The 19,135-nt window shown below is 38.0% G+C and overlaps 2 protein-coding genes across 6 annotated transcripts in view; one reads left to right on the top strand and one right to left on the bottom strand.

The window, feature by feature from the left end:
• The window catches only part of ADAD1 (adenosine deaminase domain containing 1), a 70,946-nt gene that overhangs the window by 39,208 nt on the left and 12,603 nt on the right, over nucleotides 1–19,135 (top strand). For 4 of the 5 annotated variants that reach the window (XM_090139174.1, XM_090139172.1, XM_090139171.1 and 1 more), the window contains 2 exons: nucleotides 17,013–17,409; nucleotides 18,668–19,125. The exons of the other annotated variant lie outside the window; for it this stretch is intronic. The gene's annotated coding sequence lies outside the window, so the exon portion shown is untranslated. The remainder of the gene's footprint in view (nucleotides 1–17,012; nucleotides 17,410–18,667; nucleotides 19,126–19,135) is intronic. 5 annotated transcript variants of the gene reach the window in all.
• On the bottom strand, nucleotides 8,600–18,778 carry IL21 (interleukin 21). Its single transcript, XM_090139177.1, has 5 exons — nucleotides 18,644–18,778; nucleotides 18,490–18,525; nucleotides 14,683–14,820; nucleotides 14,165–14,245; nucleotides 8,600–14,060 (listed from the first exon to the last, which is right to left on the bottom strand). Exons 1-5 carry the CDS (start codon nucleotides 18,776–18,778, stop codon nucleotides 14,019–14,021), a joined length of 432 nt encoding a protein of 143 aa, XP_089995303.1. The 3' UTR covers nucleotides 8,600–14,018.

The raw sequence follows: 19,135 nt of genomic DNA, 5'->3' as shown, positions 1-19,135 counted from the left end.
GGAGCACCTGCAGTTCTCATTCAGCTCAGTTCCCTGTGCTTTCAGTGACAGAGGTTTACCATGCTCCTGATCTTTTAGAATCCTTTTCCACTGGTGACAGTGCTCATAAGAAAAATGCTGTTTAGGAAATGATGCTAACTCCGTAATGAGTAAAATATTGCCAACTTCATGAAGTTATATGATATTATTTTTCCTATTTATTTAATGGCATTGTCCTAGCTCTTTGAGATCACAGAATCACAGGATTTTAGGGATTGGAAGGGACCACCAAAGATCATTGATTCCAACGCCCATGCTTTCTAATTAGATGCTCTCTAATTATTCAATATTGCCTGTTGGATAGACTGTAAAAGAGCATGCCTATGACACATGAAATATGGCACATTTACATAAATTGTTTAATCACACATCTCTAGGACTAATAGGATTGAAGCACATTTATGCTGCACATACGTGAGCTGTGTGGCGTTTCGTAGGTCACATATGTCTCGATCATTTTTCATACATTGGCAATATTGAAACAGAACAACAGAAAGAACCACAATTTTAATCATATGTTATGATTAAAATTATGAAATATATATATTTGGAGCTTCATATTTGTCCAAAGTTCAAAGTAGTTTAAAATATATTTCAAAGCATAAATATTCACTCTTTAACTCAAAAACAGGGCATGAGCTATCCAGTGTCATGTGGCTGCTGATACCTCACTTGATGCAGAGCAGTTTCACTGAAGTGAACTAGTTGTGTTGGTGCTTCATCTTGGTGGAAAATAAGGACATATGTGGAGGCTGGGAAAACACCTTGGGTGCTTTTGATTGTGAAATGGGTTATTGATTGATTGATACTCATATGGAAACTTTTGTAGAGGGAGAAGTTTTAATAAGATTATTATCCATTTTGGTTCTCCTATTGACTTTTCAGCCTACAGTTTCCTTTATTCCATAATGGGATTTACTGTTTGTGCAGTATAACTCTGCTGTTCTTCATCTGACTTCTGTAATTATGCCGCCCACTGGATTTTGCTTAAAGGGTAAATAAGATGCATGCATCAGACTGGGAAATTTGCCAGAGCATTGTCTCAACCCTGAGAGAAAGCTTATGAGAATCAGGTAGAACAAGCTGAAAAATATTTTCCCATCTCACAGAAATGTCATTTTTTCAGTTTTGACCTTTTTTTCCCTATGTCACACTGAAATAAAGTTGCAAACTTACAACAATTTTAATTAAAAAAAAAAAAAAAAAAAGAATGATCCACATCTGTCAACAGCCTGTTAAGTAAGTACCTCCTCTGGGATGTTGGTGGAGCATATCCAAATGCAAAAGTCAAATCAAGCCGAGCAGGGATGGGACCCAGCTCCAGCATTCACTTTCCTGTCAAATGCCCACACCAGAAACCAGTAGTCTCCTCTGCTCTAGTGCACAATGTCTTGTTTTTTTACAGAAGTTCAATTCTGGACCTGGGAAATGGTTATTGTTGAAAGATTTGTCAAATCGTTTCAGTGAAAGTTGAAATGTTTCAGTTTCAGCAGATTTCTTATCCTCCAGTGGAAAAATATTTCACTAAAAAATTCCCAGCCTGTTCTACTTCTGAGTTTGCCCTGTAAAAATGTTTTTGAGGAAAGTTTTACTGTGATGCAGAACATTCATATTTATGGAGGACAAGACTGTGCCCCTTGAGCTGAGTGGGCTTATCGTCATCTTAATGCATGATTCTTGTTCACTTCCTCTGGTTGCCTGTGCCATCCTGTTGCTTCATGAGGTTGTGCAGTGCATCTGTCTGGGTCAGAGAGCTGATATAGATCAAATATAACTTGTCTCTTCAGCCAAGATTCCCCTCAAAAATACAACAGTTTGAGGATTGTTAATGAAAGCAGAACTGGGATTGGATTAAGGCAGCCCAGTTCCAGTGAAACACAGGTGAAAAAAGAGCCTGAAGCAATCAATAAGCCCCCAGTAGTTTTAATGCCATAAAAAATATTTCCTATCAAATTGCATTGGTACTTGGTACTTATTCAGCTGTTGGTAGTGCCATGGTGTAAATCTGATAATGGAAAGGATCAGTGATAATAATTTCACCCAAAATATTTGGTTGTTTTGCCAGAGGGACCAAGGCTATTTTTAACCTGATTCACTTCGGGTTTGAAGAGATGTGAAGATACACTTGCCAGCTAAAGTGAAGGGTTGGGATTGAGTAAATAGAAGAGTGGATGGTGGTAGTGAAAGGAAGAAGAATTTCTGATGCTGAACTTCGTATATATTTGTCAGGGAGGGTGGAGTTGGGGGAGGGTAGAACATAGCAACAGTCTAACAGAACATGGGACGTGAGAAGAAATGAGAATTCAAGGGAAAATGTGGTATCCATCAAGAAGGGAGGCAGCAAGTCCATAGGGAATGATAAGGAGAGGCTGCCTGCTCCGCACCTGGATGGCAGCCATGCTGTGCCATGGAAAGGCGCACCCTGGCTTGGTTTGGTGCCACCGTGGAGCTATGCTGAGCATTGAACCCTCCACCACTTCCTGACCTATTGCTCCTTTTGTCATCCTCACTATGTGCTGACTGGACTGGCTGTGCTTCCTTGACAAAATTGGCACTTAATTTGTGCAGGCTTTTATGATTGCTGTCGGCAAGTGATTGTATTAGAAGCTGATAGAAAGAAAGTGCAGTTCTTCCATACATAGCAAGGAAGTTGTACATTTTTCTGCTTCAAATTCTGTGATTTGTATGCATGTCTCTTTTCAAGTTCAGTTTCTCCTAATCATACAATTTGGTGGTGATGTTTCTGAGCTTTCACAAATAGATTCAAAAACATGAATGGCTTTTGCCCTTTTATTATTGATTAAAAGGCTGTATTTAGCTGAGAAGCTAGCAGTGATATGGACTTTTCCCATACCCCAACAAGCAAAGGTTCAGTGTACTGGTAATGTGGTATTTTCACCTTCTACAAAAAGCAAAGTGCAGTGGGAACTGGAAATAAATGACCTGTTGTATGGTAGGGCAAGATTTACCAATACTTTGTCTTTCCTTGTGTTAATCCAAAATAGTTGTAGATGTCATGCACCATTAAACTGGCTTTATCTAAAGGAGAGAGGGAGGATAGATGAAAGAGAGGCTGAAATTGTTAAGAGGGAGAGGGGAAATTAAGGTTGGGAAAGAGATTAATGTAGGAAGAGGGAACAAAGTAATATTTAAATAATAAATATTTGAACTGAAAAACTGTCTCTGGAAAAGAGAACACAGCAGGGAGATGGCAACAGACTGTCTTAAAACTTCATTGTGCTATTAGCAGCTAAGCCAGATATTTCTTGCTGAGTTGACTTGATTTACTTGTGTTTTTATATACTCCACTTACTAAGTACTGCTGAAAAGAGAGAGAATGAATACAGTACGGAGCACAACTTTGTAGAAAATTCCTGCTTACTTCCTTGCAAATATTGTGTATTCCACCTGAATTTAAAAAATGGCCTTGGCATTAGCAAGTATACCTTGTCTGACTATGAAATCTCATCCTTTTGGGAAAAGCATTCATAAACACTATGTGAATCATTAGGAAGAATATAGATACTCTGTCATTTTTGTACCTGTCTGACAGGGATGACTAGAATGAATCCATTAGCTTCGTTTTGCTTTATTGTGTGCCTCTGGTGAAGCTTATATGTAGTTTTGGTAAAACTGTCTAATGACTTTGTGCCTGACTTACTTATGTGTTTGTAAAGAAAGGAATAATAGTAGTAATGATTAGGTGAGGTATTTATGAACTCCTCAAGCAGAATGGTAGTATGCTTTAGAAATGCCTAACGCATACACTAAGATTTACTAATTTATTCTAATAATCTTCCTTACCCTTATTTTTAACCTATTGCAGTTAATACTGTCAGTGCAGACATTATCCTCTTAATCTAAGATAACTAACTTCAGGACTGATTCGATCTGTTCCACTGAGTTAAGGCCATTGCAGGTAAATGGTGGATTTATATTCAAAGAGGTAATGGTATCCTAAATTATCTTATTTTGTAGTGAAAAAGCCAACTTTATAACTTTTGATTGTTAATTATTTCTCAGGAATGAGAGCGCTGTTGCTTGTTCCAGTAAATCTTTCTGAACATTAATTCCCTACATTTAGGAATTAGAGAGATTTATTTCTTTAAAAAATTGAGGCGGGGAGGTCTGTGTTCTGCTTTCAGTTGCCTGGTGCCCTCTTGTGCTATGATCTGGTCTTTACGCTGGTTCTGTTTATTTACATAAAAATTCAGTGCCACCGAATTTGATGAAATGCTAGATTTGATGTGCTAACCTCATATATTATTGTGTGCTTCACTCCTTGCTGGTATTGATCTCTGTTCAGCTTGTCATAATATAAAACACCTTCATTCTTGTTTTCACATTCGCTGTCTTCTTTGCTGTGAGGGTGTTGGAGCACTGATACAGTCTGCCCAGAGAGGTTGTGGAATCTCCTTCCCTGAAGGTGTTCAAAAGCCACCTGGATGCTTTCCTGTGTAACTTACCGTAGGGAACCTGCTTTAGCAGGGAGGTTGAACTTGATGACCTCCAGAGGTCCCTTTCAACCCCTGCAATTCTGTGATTCTATATTTGTTTTAAGGTTTTAGGTAATAATGGAAAGAGTTGTACAAGAATTTGAGAAAACGTCATTAAAATTAATACTAACTCTTATTTTAAATATATCAGGACCAAGAATCCTGCAAGACTGTAAAATAATGATCAAATATATATAATTTTTTTAAAAATAAGACTGATAAACAAGATAAGACTGTCAAAAACAAGCTAGCTAATAACTTGTGTACAAGAAGCGAAAAGGTTCTGTTTGGAATAAAGTAAGAATGTTGGTAACTTTGTTCATGAAGAAATCATTGAAAGGTCCTTTGAAACTGAAGAGGCTAAGAAAGTGTTTTGGAGGCAAAGTTTAAAACAAACAGTAGCAGGCTGCTGGCAGTATTCACCCAGGAGTTCAAAAATATTTGAATTGCTAACTAGCAGGTATAACCTTTCTATAAACTTTCTCTGGAAGATGCCATGCTATGTGAGGATTGAACAGTGACAAATGAGAAGCACGTGTTCTAAAGAGGTTCCACAGAGAATCTAGGCAACTGGGAAAACACATATATGTTATGAGAAAAAAAAAAAAAAGATTTAGTGGATGCCTGAGTAAATCTCCTCAAGAACAGTAACTTTGGTCTTTGGAAAGAAAAACTGTGCCTTAGGAAAAACATTAAAAAATCTTTCATGGAATTAACATCTGACCGAGCAAATGGCCACACGTTGTGCCAGAGGAGGTTTAGGTTAGACATAAGGAAGAACTTTTTCTCTCAGAGAGTGGTCAGGCACTGGAATGCCCTGCCCAGGGAGGTGGTGGAGTTGCTGTCCCTGACAGTGTTCAAGAGGTGTCTGGATGAGGAGCTGCGAGATACGGTTTAGTGGCTTGTGGTAGCAATGGTAATGGGAGGGTGGTTGGACTAGATGATCTTGTAGGTCCTTTCCAACCTTATGATTCTATGATCTATATGCATAAAAATATTTTGTCTGCTCTAGTCACTTGGATTTCTAAAAGTAACAAAGTCCGTCTCTGAAGGTCACCAACTCTATGCATTGATTAGCTTGAAAGGATGGTCATTGAATGGCATGCTAATGACAATAATGAATAGGCATCAGTGTACGCTTTGCAGGGCAATGTGTTAGCTGTAAGGGTCTCTGTAGGACTTGGAGAATCCTGTCTCCAAGAGACAAGGACTTTTCACAGAAACATGAGAGAAACAAGGCAAACTGTTCATTGCACATCCCTTCTTAGCAGAGTCTTAGTGCAGTCCTGATCACAAGAAGTCCAAAACTTGTCTTCTGGAAGCTGACCAGGGTCATGCACTGCAATCACAAGGTGTTGAAACAGTGTTAGAGTGTGAGTCAAAGCTGATTAATGACCCATATTTTCTCTCCAAAGGGAAAATTAGCATTGATATCCTGTCTGCCTCCTTGACTACTCTGAAGTCCTGGTTCCCAGTTCATCAGACTAACAGCTGAAGAGAAATCATTGGTACCATAGCAGGGCCATCTCCTGCTGGATGGCAGAAATCTCTGGGTAGGAGCAATGCTCTGCCTATCATCTCCAGCTGCCACTGCACACCTTTTATTGGCATGAATAGTTATTGCTGAAAAGGTGACATGAGATACTGCCGTGTACAGTGAGTGCTTAGGCCCTGTGTCACAAGAAACATATGGTCAGCTTGTATGCTAAGTGGGAAGGAGAGAGTCCCAAACCAAACAGATGGAAGCTGTTAAAGATGCTTCAGACCAGAAGGACCATGCAAGTCTGTGCTGGGAATAGCGTATGTTTGCACAGACCAAGCCACAGCAAGGTGAGTTTTTCTGCAATCTTATAACTTAACACTGAGGACATGAAAAATACTAAGAGAAAGAAATGCAACTTATGTCTTGTCATGGTTTTATGTTTTTTGGTTTTCAGTATTCCACATCAAAACATCATGTACTGGAATTAAAGTGTTAATGCTCTAATTCTACGTACCTATCCCTATACATTACGGAAGTCATGGGATCTGACCCTTCCGGGTGGGGCGGTCTCTTACTGCCTGGCAGTGGGTGCTGGAGGGTGCTTTCCTAGCCGTTCCAAGCTTTTCAGGTTTGACTCAGTCTCAGGAGCTCTCTCTCTCCTATCTTATTTGATTTATTAGTCTCAGTTTCAATTAGATTGTATTTTATTGTGTTATCTTGCATTCCAATATCATCGTTAGTAAAATAAATTTACCTCCATAGATTGTTGCCACTGTTTTTTTTTCTCCTCCCTTCCTTCCTTCCCATTTTGTGGGGCTGGGGGTGGTGGTGGGGAGGCAGGGGCCTACTGCCCCCTATCACAGGCATAAATTGATCTAGTTAACTTCATGACAGATTTTTGCTCGTAGTACAGGAGTAGCTTGGTCATGCCACTTCCTCTTGTCTTCTCCATGGTCACATAACGCCACAAGGCAATTCGCGATGTAGAATTCCGTACTGGAGCTGGAAAGCGTTTTCCTCTAACAGCTGAGATTTTTGATGGTGCATGTGAGAAGGAGGGTTCATCGTCTTTAATTAGTTGGATCCAATAATGCTTCCTAACGAAGCTCTCTAAGAGCAGAGAGAGAGATTTGTTCCCATGACTTCTGTAACGTATAGGGATAGGTACCTGGAATTGGAGCATTAACACTTTAATTCCAGTACGTGATGTTTTGATGTGGAACACTGAAAACCAAAAAAACATAAAACTGTGACATGTCTCTTTGTTGTAAGATCATTTAAAATGTCTGTGTTGTTCCCCTTGTGGTTTGAAACCCATGCTTACTTTTGATATCTTCTAAGCTTTCTTCAATCTGTCCTTCACTAGTGTGCATGTTGTATAATCAGAATATAACTTCTGGTGTCTGGAAGTGCTCTGATGCAGCTCAAGACACCTTGAGTAGTGCTTTACCACGTTTCTCATTGTTTGGCCAGATGACTGAATTGTGGAAGCTTTAAGCAGTGCAAAACGAATTACTGTCAGTATCTGGAAGCTCTTTTCTGTACAGTGGTGTGGGTCTTCACCAAACTCAACCACTTTGGTGCTGGCAGTTACCTACTGCCACCCAATGGAAATAGTGGAGATTTGCAGTGTTACTGAGTCGCTCCTGCGGATGATGAGCACGAGGGATTGGTTAAAGTGATGACAGCCTTTCCTGAATCGATATTCCTAAATTGATTGTTGGTGAAACAGGTTTTCAGGGTTTATACTCCTGGTTTCCCTCGTATGGCTGTGAATGAAGAAAGACTGCTGGACATAAGGATGGCAAGTTGCCTAAAGGCAGAGTGTGATGAATAAGCAATTATACACATTCAGAAATAGTAATCTTACTCCCTTCTAATGACAGTAGTAGGAACAGCAAGCGTATTCACTGCTAACTTTATTAAGTTCCTAATTGTGAGGATAGTTTTAAGCTTGGTGTACAGATGATAAGGAGAGGAAATTGTTGTAAATTATCTTTGTTGACTGTTAATCTGTTAGCAAATTGGTATCAGCAGTGAGTTTTGAGAACGTAATCTGTATTCTCTTTCTACATCGTATAAATATCTGTTGTAATCAGCTTTGCTCCATAAAAAGTTTTGAAGATATTCATATATTGTCTCTGACATACCTGGGAATGTTACTGCCCAAGGACCAACTGCACTATATGTAGCTGCAGTCCTATCTGCTTCACTGCTGAATTCTTTACTTCTTGAATGTGCAAGCCGGTGTCGGGACAAACGCCAAGTGTTTATCTTTGAGCCAGACTTGATTTAATTCAATTGCATTGGAAAAAGAAGCCAGCTGATGATGTGAAGTGCATGTACACAAGCTAAAATGTAGTAAACCCATTGAAGATGCTCTTATCCAAAAGAATATAGACCTTAACCTAGCCACAAAACATTTGTATGATGGCAGTATTGTCTGTGGTTTCAGGTGATTTATCTCAAGTTTCATCTGTCAGTTTTCTGAGTGACTTCGTATTCACTTACCATCAGTATTCATGCTCTCATTCCTTCAGAATTTTTATCTACCCTTTTAAGCCTTTCATCCTAGGTAAGTTGTCACTGCAGGTTGTTCAAGAATTACACAAGAGATATGCTGGAAACATGCAAGTTTCAGAAACAAAACTTCCATAAGAAACAAACAGATTATCCTGTATGAGTTGACCAATGCTTCATATTTGGTGTTTTTAACATCTCTGAAGTCTAGAAAATAGAAGTAATTTTTTTGGTTGTCTTCACTCTGGGTTTTTAAAACATATACTTCATGGTCTTACAGTGGTAATGCAATTGGACAAGAAAAGGATACTGGGAAGTCTTCAGATGTGTAAGCAGAAAAATGGAAAATTAAATGAGAAGAAAATAAGTATTATTTCCAGTGTAGAGCAAAACATATTGTCACAGTTATCAACAGGTGGCAGTAGAGCAATTCAGATCATTAGCTTGGAGAAGGATGTTCGAGTAGGAAATGTTCACTTTCAGCTTTGCACCTTTTACAACATGGATCATCAGTAAAAGTGAAAAGCAAGAGCAATGTACAACCCACAGCTGTTGGGAAAATGCATCCATGAAGATGTAAACAACTGAGAGAAAGAATACAGCGTATCTATACAGAACAAACATTTTTGAGATGTTCTAAATCTGAAAGAGATTTGTGATTCATCTATGCAGCAGCATCTATGCCCAGATGTCTTGGTTGATGTGGGAAAAATGGTGCCTAAACTTCTCAGTGGGGTTAAATAGTTGAGTTACTCTAGTGGAGGCACAGTCCTGTAGTTTAAGAGGCTCTGTTGTTTTCCACTGCAGAGCAGATGCCCATAAAGTGTATCGTCTGCTCTAGCAAATAGTTCTAAACATACTGAAAGCCTAAAGCCTTATGTTAAGGCTGTGAAATCTGTTTCATGTTGTGTTAGGACTAGAGCACTGTAATTTGAGTTAAGAGACAACAAATGAACAAGATTCTTAGGAAGATAAAGTAGCCCAACCACAGGACTTCTGGGTCTATTTGCTTGTCACAGTACAGTGTCAAGGTGTTTAACACAGTATAGACTGAATGCAGCAGACACTATTTCATCAGCTACTAATAATATTTCTGGAATCATAGACTAGTATCTTTAATCTGTATTCATGAGGGCTGAAAGTAATGCCTCCTATTTGATGATGTTAGCCCATGATGTCAGAGGCAGATGGTGGTGGTGTGTGGCAGTAGAGGTTGAACCTTCCCACCAATATTCTCTTACATTTTGTTGTCATGTGCCAGATGGCAATGGAGGGACAGTCTGACAAAGTGATGTCTGACATGGAAGTGTGTGTGAAGCAAAGCTGTGGAAATGAATTTCTCCATGCGAAAAAAAATTGCACAAATTGATGTTCATTGCTTCTTGCTTAATGTCCGACCAGTGAATGTGAGCACAGTGAGGCTGTGAGTGGTGCATTTCAGCAGTGGTTACAGTGACATGAAAGACATGCCACATTCCTGACAGCCATGTCGATTTTTATGAGTGGCACACAGGTTCTTGTTCATCGTGGGCAAAAAAACATGGCTAATAGCAAAACAGTGTTTTGTTGCTGAGAATTTGCTCTATCAAATAGTGCTATTGTTCTCTTTGTATCTGCTGTAGTTTCCATGAAAATAAGTAGGAGACATTACTTCTATATTTTTCAATTTTCCTAAACTTTAAAAGCAAATAAATGTTTGAAGTATGTTAACAGGAAAAGGAGGACCAGAGATTACACTGGGCCATTACTTGATGAGATTGATCACCTCACAAATAGGAATGTAGGTAAAGCAGAGGTGTTTAATGCCTTTTGGGGCTAGGGCTCTAGGACTCGAGAGTCACTGTGGGAGTGAAAAACTCCAGCCAACTCTGAACTTGTGCAGGATTTTCTGCTTCAGCTGAATCCCCCAGTGGGATTCAACCCATGGTACTTAAAGAGCTGGCTGATATTATCACAAGATCTCTGTCAATCACCAACCTTAGGAAGCTTAAAAAGAATTAGTCCTGGATTCTGCATCTGGGAACAAGGCGACCCTGGATGTCTGTACAGACCAAGGGGCAAGAGGCCAGGAGCAGCCCAAAAAGATTCTGTCAGAAGTAGGTGTGCAATCTGAATGTGATGGTAGTCAAAAAATTTAAGCTTTATGGCATATGCAAACTGCTGTGTGTTGAACACTGTGCTCCCTTTGAAGGTGTAATGTAGTGATGGAGACTTCACATGATTGTAAGAATGCCTTGTCTTGTGGAACACCCTGTAGTCATTGTGTGCAGAGGGACAATATACTTTGTATACCATATCTTTGGTCTGATCTGGCAGCATCTGTGATAGTGTGGGCTAATAAAGTTCACATGAGGAGTCTTATGAACCACAGTAAGGATTGAAATGGCCGGAAGCTTTTTAAGAAAAGAACAAGTGAAAAATGTGTTAGCTAAAATTATTTAATATCATAGGTGTATAAATAAATCAAACCACGAAGTCCTCAGTATAAACATTCAATTCACAAAATACAATAAATAATTAAATTAAATGAGACAATTGGCATAATAATACAGAAACCTCTCAAGAAAAGTAAATATTATACAGAACTGTATATACCATGCTAAGACACATATTGAAGTGCCAACAATGGGCATTTATGACCAAAATCATAAATATATTGTTAAACCTCCCTGGGAGGTAATGAGCTTTTATGGCTTACCCTATGTACTCAGCTACAGAAACATTCTTCTTCTAACAATGCAGTCAGTACAAAGAGAGTTCACCTTACAAATAAAAATAAATCAAGATTGTTTCATGTCTGGAATTGTGGTAACTAGTCCTCCCAACATCAAGAATTGGGCCATCTTCATATTATTCTCCTGCAAATAGTGTTGAAGAACAAGGTGATGTCCTCTTGAAGACTGATCTGTCCTTCGCTGCTTTCTTGTTCTTCATTTGGGATTAAAACAGTACATCCTTAAATAATACACTCAATCTTTCATAGCTGTCACAAATCGAAAACTTAATAAGAGGCCTCAGCATCGTGTGAGTCTTAAGTGTATTTTAAATGTACAGAGAGTTCCAGAGTGACTGTGCTGGCACTGCCCAGAGGAGTGGCATTAACTAAGAGCAACTGCGATAATGCTGTGATTTATTTTTCCCATATGTCTGATTATCCGGTCAATACAGTTTTCTCCAGGATTTAGGGACAATTAACCCTTTAAGTTAGATTTGTTACAGCTTCTTGCTTTTTTTTTTTTTTTTTTTTTTTTTAAATCATGACTTTAGCATTTTGATTAAAGTTATTTTGCAGATATAAGAAATGGTATTACTTTACAAATGAGTATATTGAGATTCAGAAAACCTACCAACCAACCTTTAGCCACTACACTTGCTGTGATGAGATCCGTAAATTAAAAACAGTGGGGCAAGTCACTAAACAGAAATAGCTACATTACTTAGTTTGTTACATGCTGCCTTGCGTGCAAAAATGAACAAACAATAAAAAAAATCAACAGTTTCAGTGTAGGCAGGAATAGCCAGTTAGCTTATGATATTCTGTTAAGGAAGTGGCAATAAGAGATCCATCTTAAGTTAAAAAAAAAAAAAAAAGTTAAAGCAGTTAAAAGCTGCTTTTCAATCTTTTATAATGGCTACTAGTAAATATATAATGTACAGTGTTCTCTTAAACAAAGCATGCTAATCACATTTCACCTCTGCAACAGTAATTGTAACAGGGTTTTGTAAAATACTGATTTGAATGCACATACTGAATTACTGGAAAAGAGATCTATGAGTAAAAAAAAAAAAAAAACATACAAGAGGCAGTTCATTTTTAGAATGTCAATTTTCGTTCAGAAATGCAGAAACACTGAGATATAGTGGGACATTACTTAGAGGAAAAAGTTTTTCAAACAAATAAAAGCAAAGGATAAAAGAAACACAATCTGAAGCAAAATTGTCATCAGCCTGAAACAAGGAGATGGAAAGCAAAAGAGAACTCACTGTGGAAACTTTGTTCACTGTTGCCCTGAGGATCTTCCTTCCTCCTCTTAACATATGTATGTTTTGAAGAAGTTTACATTTCAGGACAGTAAAATTGTGGAGGCAAAGAAAAAAAAAAAAAGCTTTTTCTGTTAGTTTTTCTATAGGCTGACAATTATAAGAAAGGAAATATTTTTAATAGTGCCTCTCAATATTTCTGGAGATAACTAAGTTATCATTTTCCATTCCAGTTTCCTTTTCATACTGTATTTCTACTAAGTAAAGAGAAAGTCAGATGGAAGGTTAATCTTTACTGGCAGCCTTTACACTCCCTTCCAAGAGCAGTGTTTCATGGGTCCAATATCTCTTTAGAGGGTAAATTAACAGCTGCTTCTCAGATGGAAATCTCAAGGTACAGAGTCATGGCAAACAGAATATTGTTGTACATAATTAAGTTGCTAAAAACTAGTTCTAAGTGATGTGATACTTACTTTTATTAAAAAATAAAAATAAAAAGCCAGTGCTATCTCTGGCCAAAGTTTCACAGAAATGTACAAGGTGCAGAAGCTCTACAGTGAAGTTTCCACAAACAAAAACTTGACAGGTTTTAAAGAAAAAAAATGCTATTTAAAGCGTTCTGGTGAATCAAGAGTGAACAGAAGAAATAGTGTTATGGTACATGAATATAAGAGTAAAATATTCTGAGAAAGGAAATATGCTTTTGAGAAGCTTCACTCTGAATAATCATCAGTTACTGTATTTGCTGGATCTCTTGCAGTGGCCAGTCATATCAACCATGAATTTATGGTAGCTTGAAGAAGTCAAAGTGGAATTCTGTGTCCTGGGAGAAGTTTTTTCCCCAGAGAATTCTACAAGAATTCTACATCTCCACTTAAAGCATTTGAGTTAACCCTTTCCCTGTTGAAACCAGGGGCAAATGCCTGGTTAACTTCAACATGGAAACATGTCAGACCCATACCATACAGTATGATCTGTAAATGTTTTTCCACTCCTTCTGTGATACTTACATGCAGGATATTTTTTTTCATAGTGAGCTAAGATACAATCTAAAAACTTATAAATAAAATTGTGTGTGTGGTATTATTGTTGTAGATAAGGAAATCAGTCCAAGTAGAAACCTGAGTAACTGGTAACTTTTTGTCTGTTTTCTTTAAAATGTTTCAGACATTTATGTATAAGATTCATTTGAGATGAATGCAAAAAAAGACTAGCAGCCATCTCATGCATTTCTAGTTCAGCATAAGGTGATAGTAAAGTCCCACAAGTGGGCCTTGTTTTCTGAAATTACAATTGGAATTTCACTGTGAGATGAAGCTAGGATTACTTTCAAATCAGCATCATTCTTATGCTTAGCCATTCTAATAAGCCTCCTTAATATTTTGGGGAGAAGCTTTCACTTACCACACACACAGCACAGCAAAGTAGCAATGAGAAATATTTACATTTTTCACATTGTCTTAAATAAGATAATAGTGTCTGCTTTAAATAGTAGATTTTCAGTAGCCTTCAGCTCTGGTGTATCCACAGTTCTTGAATAACTGTGAAAAAAATGCAGTGTTAGGAATAACAGAAAATACAGGTATCAGTGCTTATTTACAGAATGTCAGAAACCAGACAGGAAGATCCAAATCTAATTGATTACCTTTTGCATCAGTTTTGAAAAGCTGTTCAGAAACTCTTGGGGTTTTTTTCTCTCGTAAGATTGACATGAAGACTCACAATGCTGAAAGATAAAGCAGAGCATGCCACTTTGAAAGATCTCATCATAATTGTCAATAATACTTAAAGACTTCTTACTAGAAAAAAACTAGCTGATTGTAATCAAAGCCTTTTATGAATAGTAAAACCAAGACATGGGCTGTTTCAGAAAGGGATTGAAAATAGTAACTACATTTTTCATTCACAATTTTTGCAGTATTCCCTGTTCTTTTGCCCTGTACATTACATTGTTGTCATCATTAAAGTGCATACATGCAACTGACTGATAGGATCAGAATGAATGTCTCTTGGAAGTGTGGAAAAATTGATATTTTTTGTTTCCAAAGTAATGAAAGATTTTCTAACAAGTTTGGCTCTTATGATTCTACTGTTAGAGGTGGTGTCTGTTGAAGATAATAAGGGGCAATGATCAAGACTATGAGCAGTGGCAGAAAATAATACCTCTCCAGAGTCTGGCAAAATGGTTCTTCTCAAGATCTTCACAGTTTTGGTGAATGTAACATTTACTTGGCTGTTTTTTGGCTGTAATTTCAGTATGCCATCCTGGAAGCAGGTCACAGCTGTGAACAGGCATCCATCCTAGGGCAGGAACAGAAGGAACAATTTTAAAAGGAACATCACTGCATATTAAGTTATGTTAAGTTGTGATTTTTGTTCAAAATTAAGAATCCAAGATACATATTGAGAAGATCCAACACTACTTTTTTTTTTTTTTAATATAGTTTTAGATACACAAAGGATCATTTGATTTTCCTATTCTTTGATAATTGCTTAAGTATTTCCTCATCAAATACGTGCTGAAAGTCTCCCTTTGGATATTAATCATGACAGCAGCCTGCTTTTTCTCTTTCGTGGTGTGGTTGCACATTAATTTTTATTACACTAACAGGCTGCAACCTCTCCAGAATCTCCTTTCCTGTGTGGTAGCAGTTTTCCTCACTAGGCATGTAACTGTGGAAAATACCACCAAAGCCAACCTACTATCAACAGAAAAAGAAAAGCAGTGTTTACTGAAGCCCATTTCTAACGTGTTTTCCATTTTTCAAAGAAACACACACTTAAAACTGCTGATTATGCATATTAGAATGGCTCCAAAGACGTCATCTTTGTTTTGCATACCAACAGCTACCAAAGCGGAGTCTCATCTGGTTTATTAGATGCCACTGCAGTGTGCTGCTTTTGCAAGGACAAGGCAATCTCGGTGTATGTTGACTATAGCAAACGTTAATAGCATCATCTTATGTTGGTTAGATACAACATTTTATTTTCATTAAAAACCACACTTTTGTGTTTGTTTCAAGCTTCTTACCGTAACCAGACTTGCTTACTGGAAAAAAAGCACTCTTTTTTCAACAGATCGATTTTCCAGCTGAAACTGAAAACGTTTTGTGCCTCATCCGTGATGAGCTGAGAAACTAGCACTTCTCATATATGCTGCTTTTTCTTTTCTTATTTTGCTGAGTTAACAGTTAGCTGTAGGCAGGCCAACAGTCAGAGGGCCACAAGGATTGCACTTTTGCTATGTTGTGATGGGTTCAGCATTTTGATGAAGAGGCATTCAAAAGTGTGTACCGCTGGTGAAGTCTGAGGGGCGCTAGGTAAATGTGTAAAATAGCTGTGCCAGAGACAAACATTCTACAACTGCCTCTAATTTTACAGATTACCTTGAAAAACCTTTGCTTCCTGAACTAACAAACAGCAGTTAGATGCTGATGTGATGTAAATGGGCATTGTGCTATTGGCTTCAGCTGGAAGGTCTATCACCAAGGTCTATCCTATTTTCCCTCCAGTCTTGCAGTTTCGAATCAACTCAAGTATGAAGTCTTCCTCAGCTTCAGTATCTTTTCTTTTGAGTTTGTGTCTTCTGCTATCTTTAGCCTCCCGCTACTTTTTTTTTTATTTTTTATTTTTTAAATCTCCCTTGAGTGTACAGGGAAATGCTGTGGGATTGCAGTGGGTCTAACACTCAGTCCATTCACTGGTATCTCAAGGAATTCAAAACCAATATTGATAAACCAGTGAATTGTTGATGTAATGAAAAATTGTTTTCTTCCTACGTATTGAAGGCCAAATTCAAATCTGCCATAAGCAGGTTGTCATATAAGTAGTACTATGATATTCAAAGTGCAGTTGTCTGAAATAGTTTTTATTAAATCTGGTTTCGTACATTAAGGTGTAACTGCAACTTTGGCGTGCTATAATTCGTATAGAATCATAGAATTGTTTGAGTTGGAAAGGAACTTTAAAGGCCATCTAGTCCAGTTCCCCTGCAGTGAACAAGGACACCTACAGCTACATCAGGTGCTCAGAGCCCATCCAGCCTGACCTTGAGTGTCTTCAAGGACAGGGCATCCACCGCCTCTCTGGACAGCCTGTGCCAGTGCTTCACTACCCTTGCTGTAAAAATCTTCTTCCTTACATCCAGTCAAAACCTCCCCTCTTTTGGTGTGAAGCCATTTCCCCACATTCTATCACAGAAGCCCCTGCTGATGAGTCTGTCCCCATTCTTATAGCCTCCCTTTAGATACTGGAGGGACATATAATATATACAATATAATAATAGAATATATAACATATGTATATTTGGATAATTCAATAAATGTAAATTTCACTCCACAGAATGAAAGCCTTATCAGTTTGATTGCTGGTAATAATTACTGTTAACAATTACTCTTAACAATTAGCGTTAGCTTTTCATCAGGGATCAAACCTGTATCGATCTCAGTACCTTCTAAATACCTAAATTCTTTATCTCCTATACTTTTTGACAGACGTACTCAGGACCTCCCAGAGTCAACCCGTAAAGCCCTGTGCTGCAAATGAACTGTTGTCTTCCTTCCTGGTGTTTTTCAAGAGAAAAAAAAAAGCAACAACCTGATGAAGCGATTAGTCACTGGGTGTATTTGCTTGTTTCAGAGGTAGCAGTAAACTCTGCAGTAAAATGACGGCTAACCATCTGGCTCTTTTCACTTTGACGATACAAGTTAGAAAGAGTGCTAGTGAAAAAAACCCAACAGTTATATTGGGTGCGTTACTTTTTGCATTGCAGTTGTTTCTAGCAATGAGATGGGATGGAATGTATCTGTTTTGGTCATGCTATGTTTTTTGCAAGTCAAAAATGCACAAGCCATAAATCTTAAGAGGAGGCTGACAGCTTTGTGAAAAGAGGTGAGTTTTTTTCCTTTCTTATTGCAGTTTGCAAAAAAAAAAAAAAAAAAAAAGTTTACGGCCCTGAGTAAAAACCTTTCTATTCTGCAAGTGTTTTTTTTAATACGCATGATGATTATTTTTACATGTTGCTTAAAATCGCTTACTTTCTGAAATAGGTGTCCACATCCACAAACAAACACGATGGGTAAATTTAAGATAACTGATAACAAGGTCTTCATTGCATGTTGGGGATTATCAAAAGAATGCAGAACACACTGAGTTTCTAAACTTTTAAGACATGCTGTTATTTTTAGCATTTCATTATGCTGTAAATCCCGCATCCTGCCAGTATGTAGATATGCGCACGCTGTCTGTGACTCTAGCGTAACTTAATACATATGAGAAGTTCCTGACTTTGAATAATACATAATATCATCATTTTAAAAATGTATAAATAAGTATCAGCATAAAAAGAGATTTGCAGAGACCTGCTGTGGTTATTTTAACAAGTTATAATGTAAAGAGAATACTTGCAGAATGCAGCTTTGTCTCCTGGTCTGTGTGGTAGCACACGCTTTTCTCACAAGCAGTCTGACAGAAACCAGTGTGACTGCATGAAAGGAAGTGCTATGTAATATAGCCTTATAGTACCACTCTAGACATTTATCTCCAGTGGGAGGGAAAGGGGATCCCTTCAAGCTCTGTTCAGCAGTATTACCAGTGCACCTGGAGCTCACAGTAGCTGGAGGCGCTTCATTGCCCAAAAACTGCATCCCCAGGAGCATTGTAGTCATGCAGGTTTTGTACTCGTGGCACTGAGTAAAGGGAACACTTACAAATTTGAGTCTGTGGATGTGCTAGAATGCACAACCTAACCTAACCTATCACTAACCTAATAATTAAGGCTGCATAGTATAAACGCTTCTGGCATGAAAAATCCAGGAATAAGGAACTTTTATCAAAGCACCTTCAAACTAGCTTGTACTAAGAGTTCTAGGTCAGAGATCTGAAAAAGAAGGCATCTGCCATTTGTCAGTGGAAATAACCAATACAAAATACATTTGATATAGTTAGAAAGAAAGATTGAACCGGTCTCACCTCAGGGTTTTCTGGTGTATGCAGCAATTCAACATCCTACAATAAAACAAATCTAATTAGAAAAGTTTAGCATTCGAGCAATGTCCCTCAAAAGATATATTCAATGCATAATACTTGAAAATAATTTCAGAATTAGGACAAACACTTTGCTTACCTTATCTTTCACTACATCTTTTAGTTGGTCAATTGTCTTTGCAAGCTGTTTGTATTTCATTGCTTTTGGTGGAGCTGCAGTCAGCACCATACTGGAACAGAAGAAGAGCATGCAGAAAATAATCATCCTCTCCATACTGATGAGTTTTGTTGTGTTAGGAGCTATCCAAGATGAACACTTCAGTTTGAGCTGTGTTCAGGTATGCCACATACCTACCTATATATTGGTCTTTGATGCAGATGTAAAACCCACCCATTTCAGTTTGGAAAGCTTTGAAGAATGGATTAATGAGTAACCCTTTTTTCTTTTCCATTGGCTAGGTGAGTTTGTGCGTAGGGGGGCAGGGATTGATGGAGTGAATTAAAATATGCCCCATCTGCACATTGGACAGGAAAAAAAGAGAAAAGGGTGAATTCCCATTTTCGCTTTGAGTCAAAAAATGAACGTAGTAAAAAGTAGATGCTTAGAAACCACAGGCCCAGGTAAACAAAG

The sequence above is a fragment of the Phasianus colchicus genome, chromosome 4 (assembly GCF_987193195.1).
Source record: "Phasianus colchicus chromosome 4, bPhaCol1.hap1.1, whole genome shotgun sequence".
Taxonomy (NCBI): Eukaryota; Metazoa; Chordata; class Aves; order Galliformes; family Phasianidae; genus Phasianus; species Phasianus colchicus.
This window is presented reverse-complemented; position numbering and strand designations above follow the sequence as displayed.

Coding starts and splice junctions, on each gene's coding strand:
- IL21 (XM_090139177.1), bottom strand. CDS start 18,778: ATGGAGAGGATGATTATTTTCTGCATGCTCTTCTTCTGTTCCAGTATG. Junction 14,821..18,489: donor ATACACCAGAAAACCCTGAG/GTGAGACCGGTT, acceptor TTCCTGCCCTAG/GATGGATGCCTGTTCACAGC. Junction 14,061..14,164: donor TTTCAAAACTGATGCAAAAG/GTAATCAATTAG, acceptor TTTTTTTCACAG/TTATTCAAGAACTGTGGATA.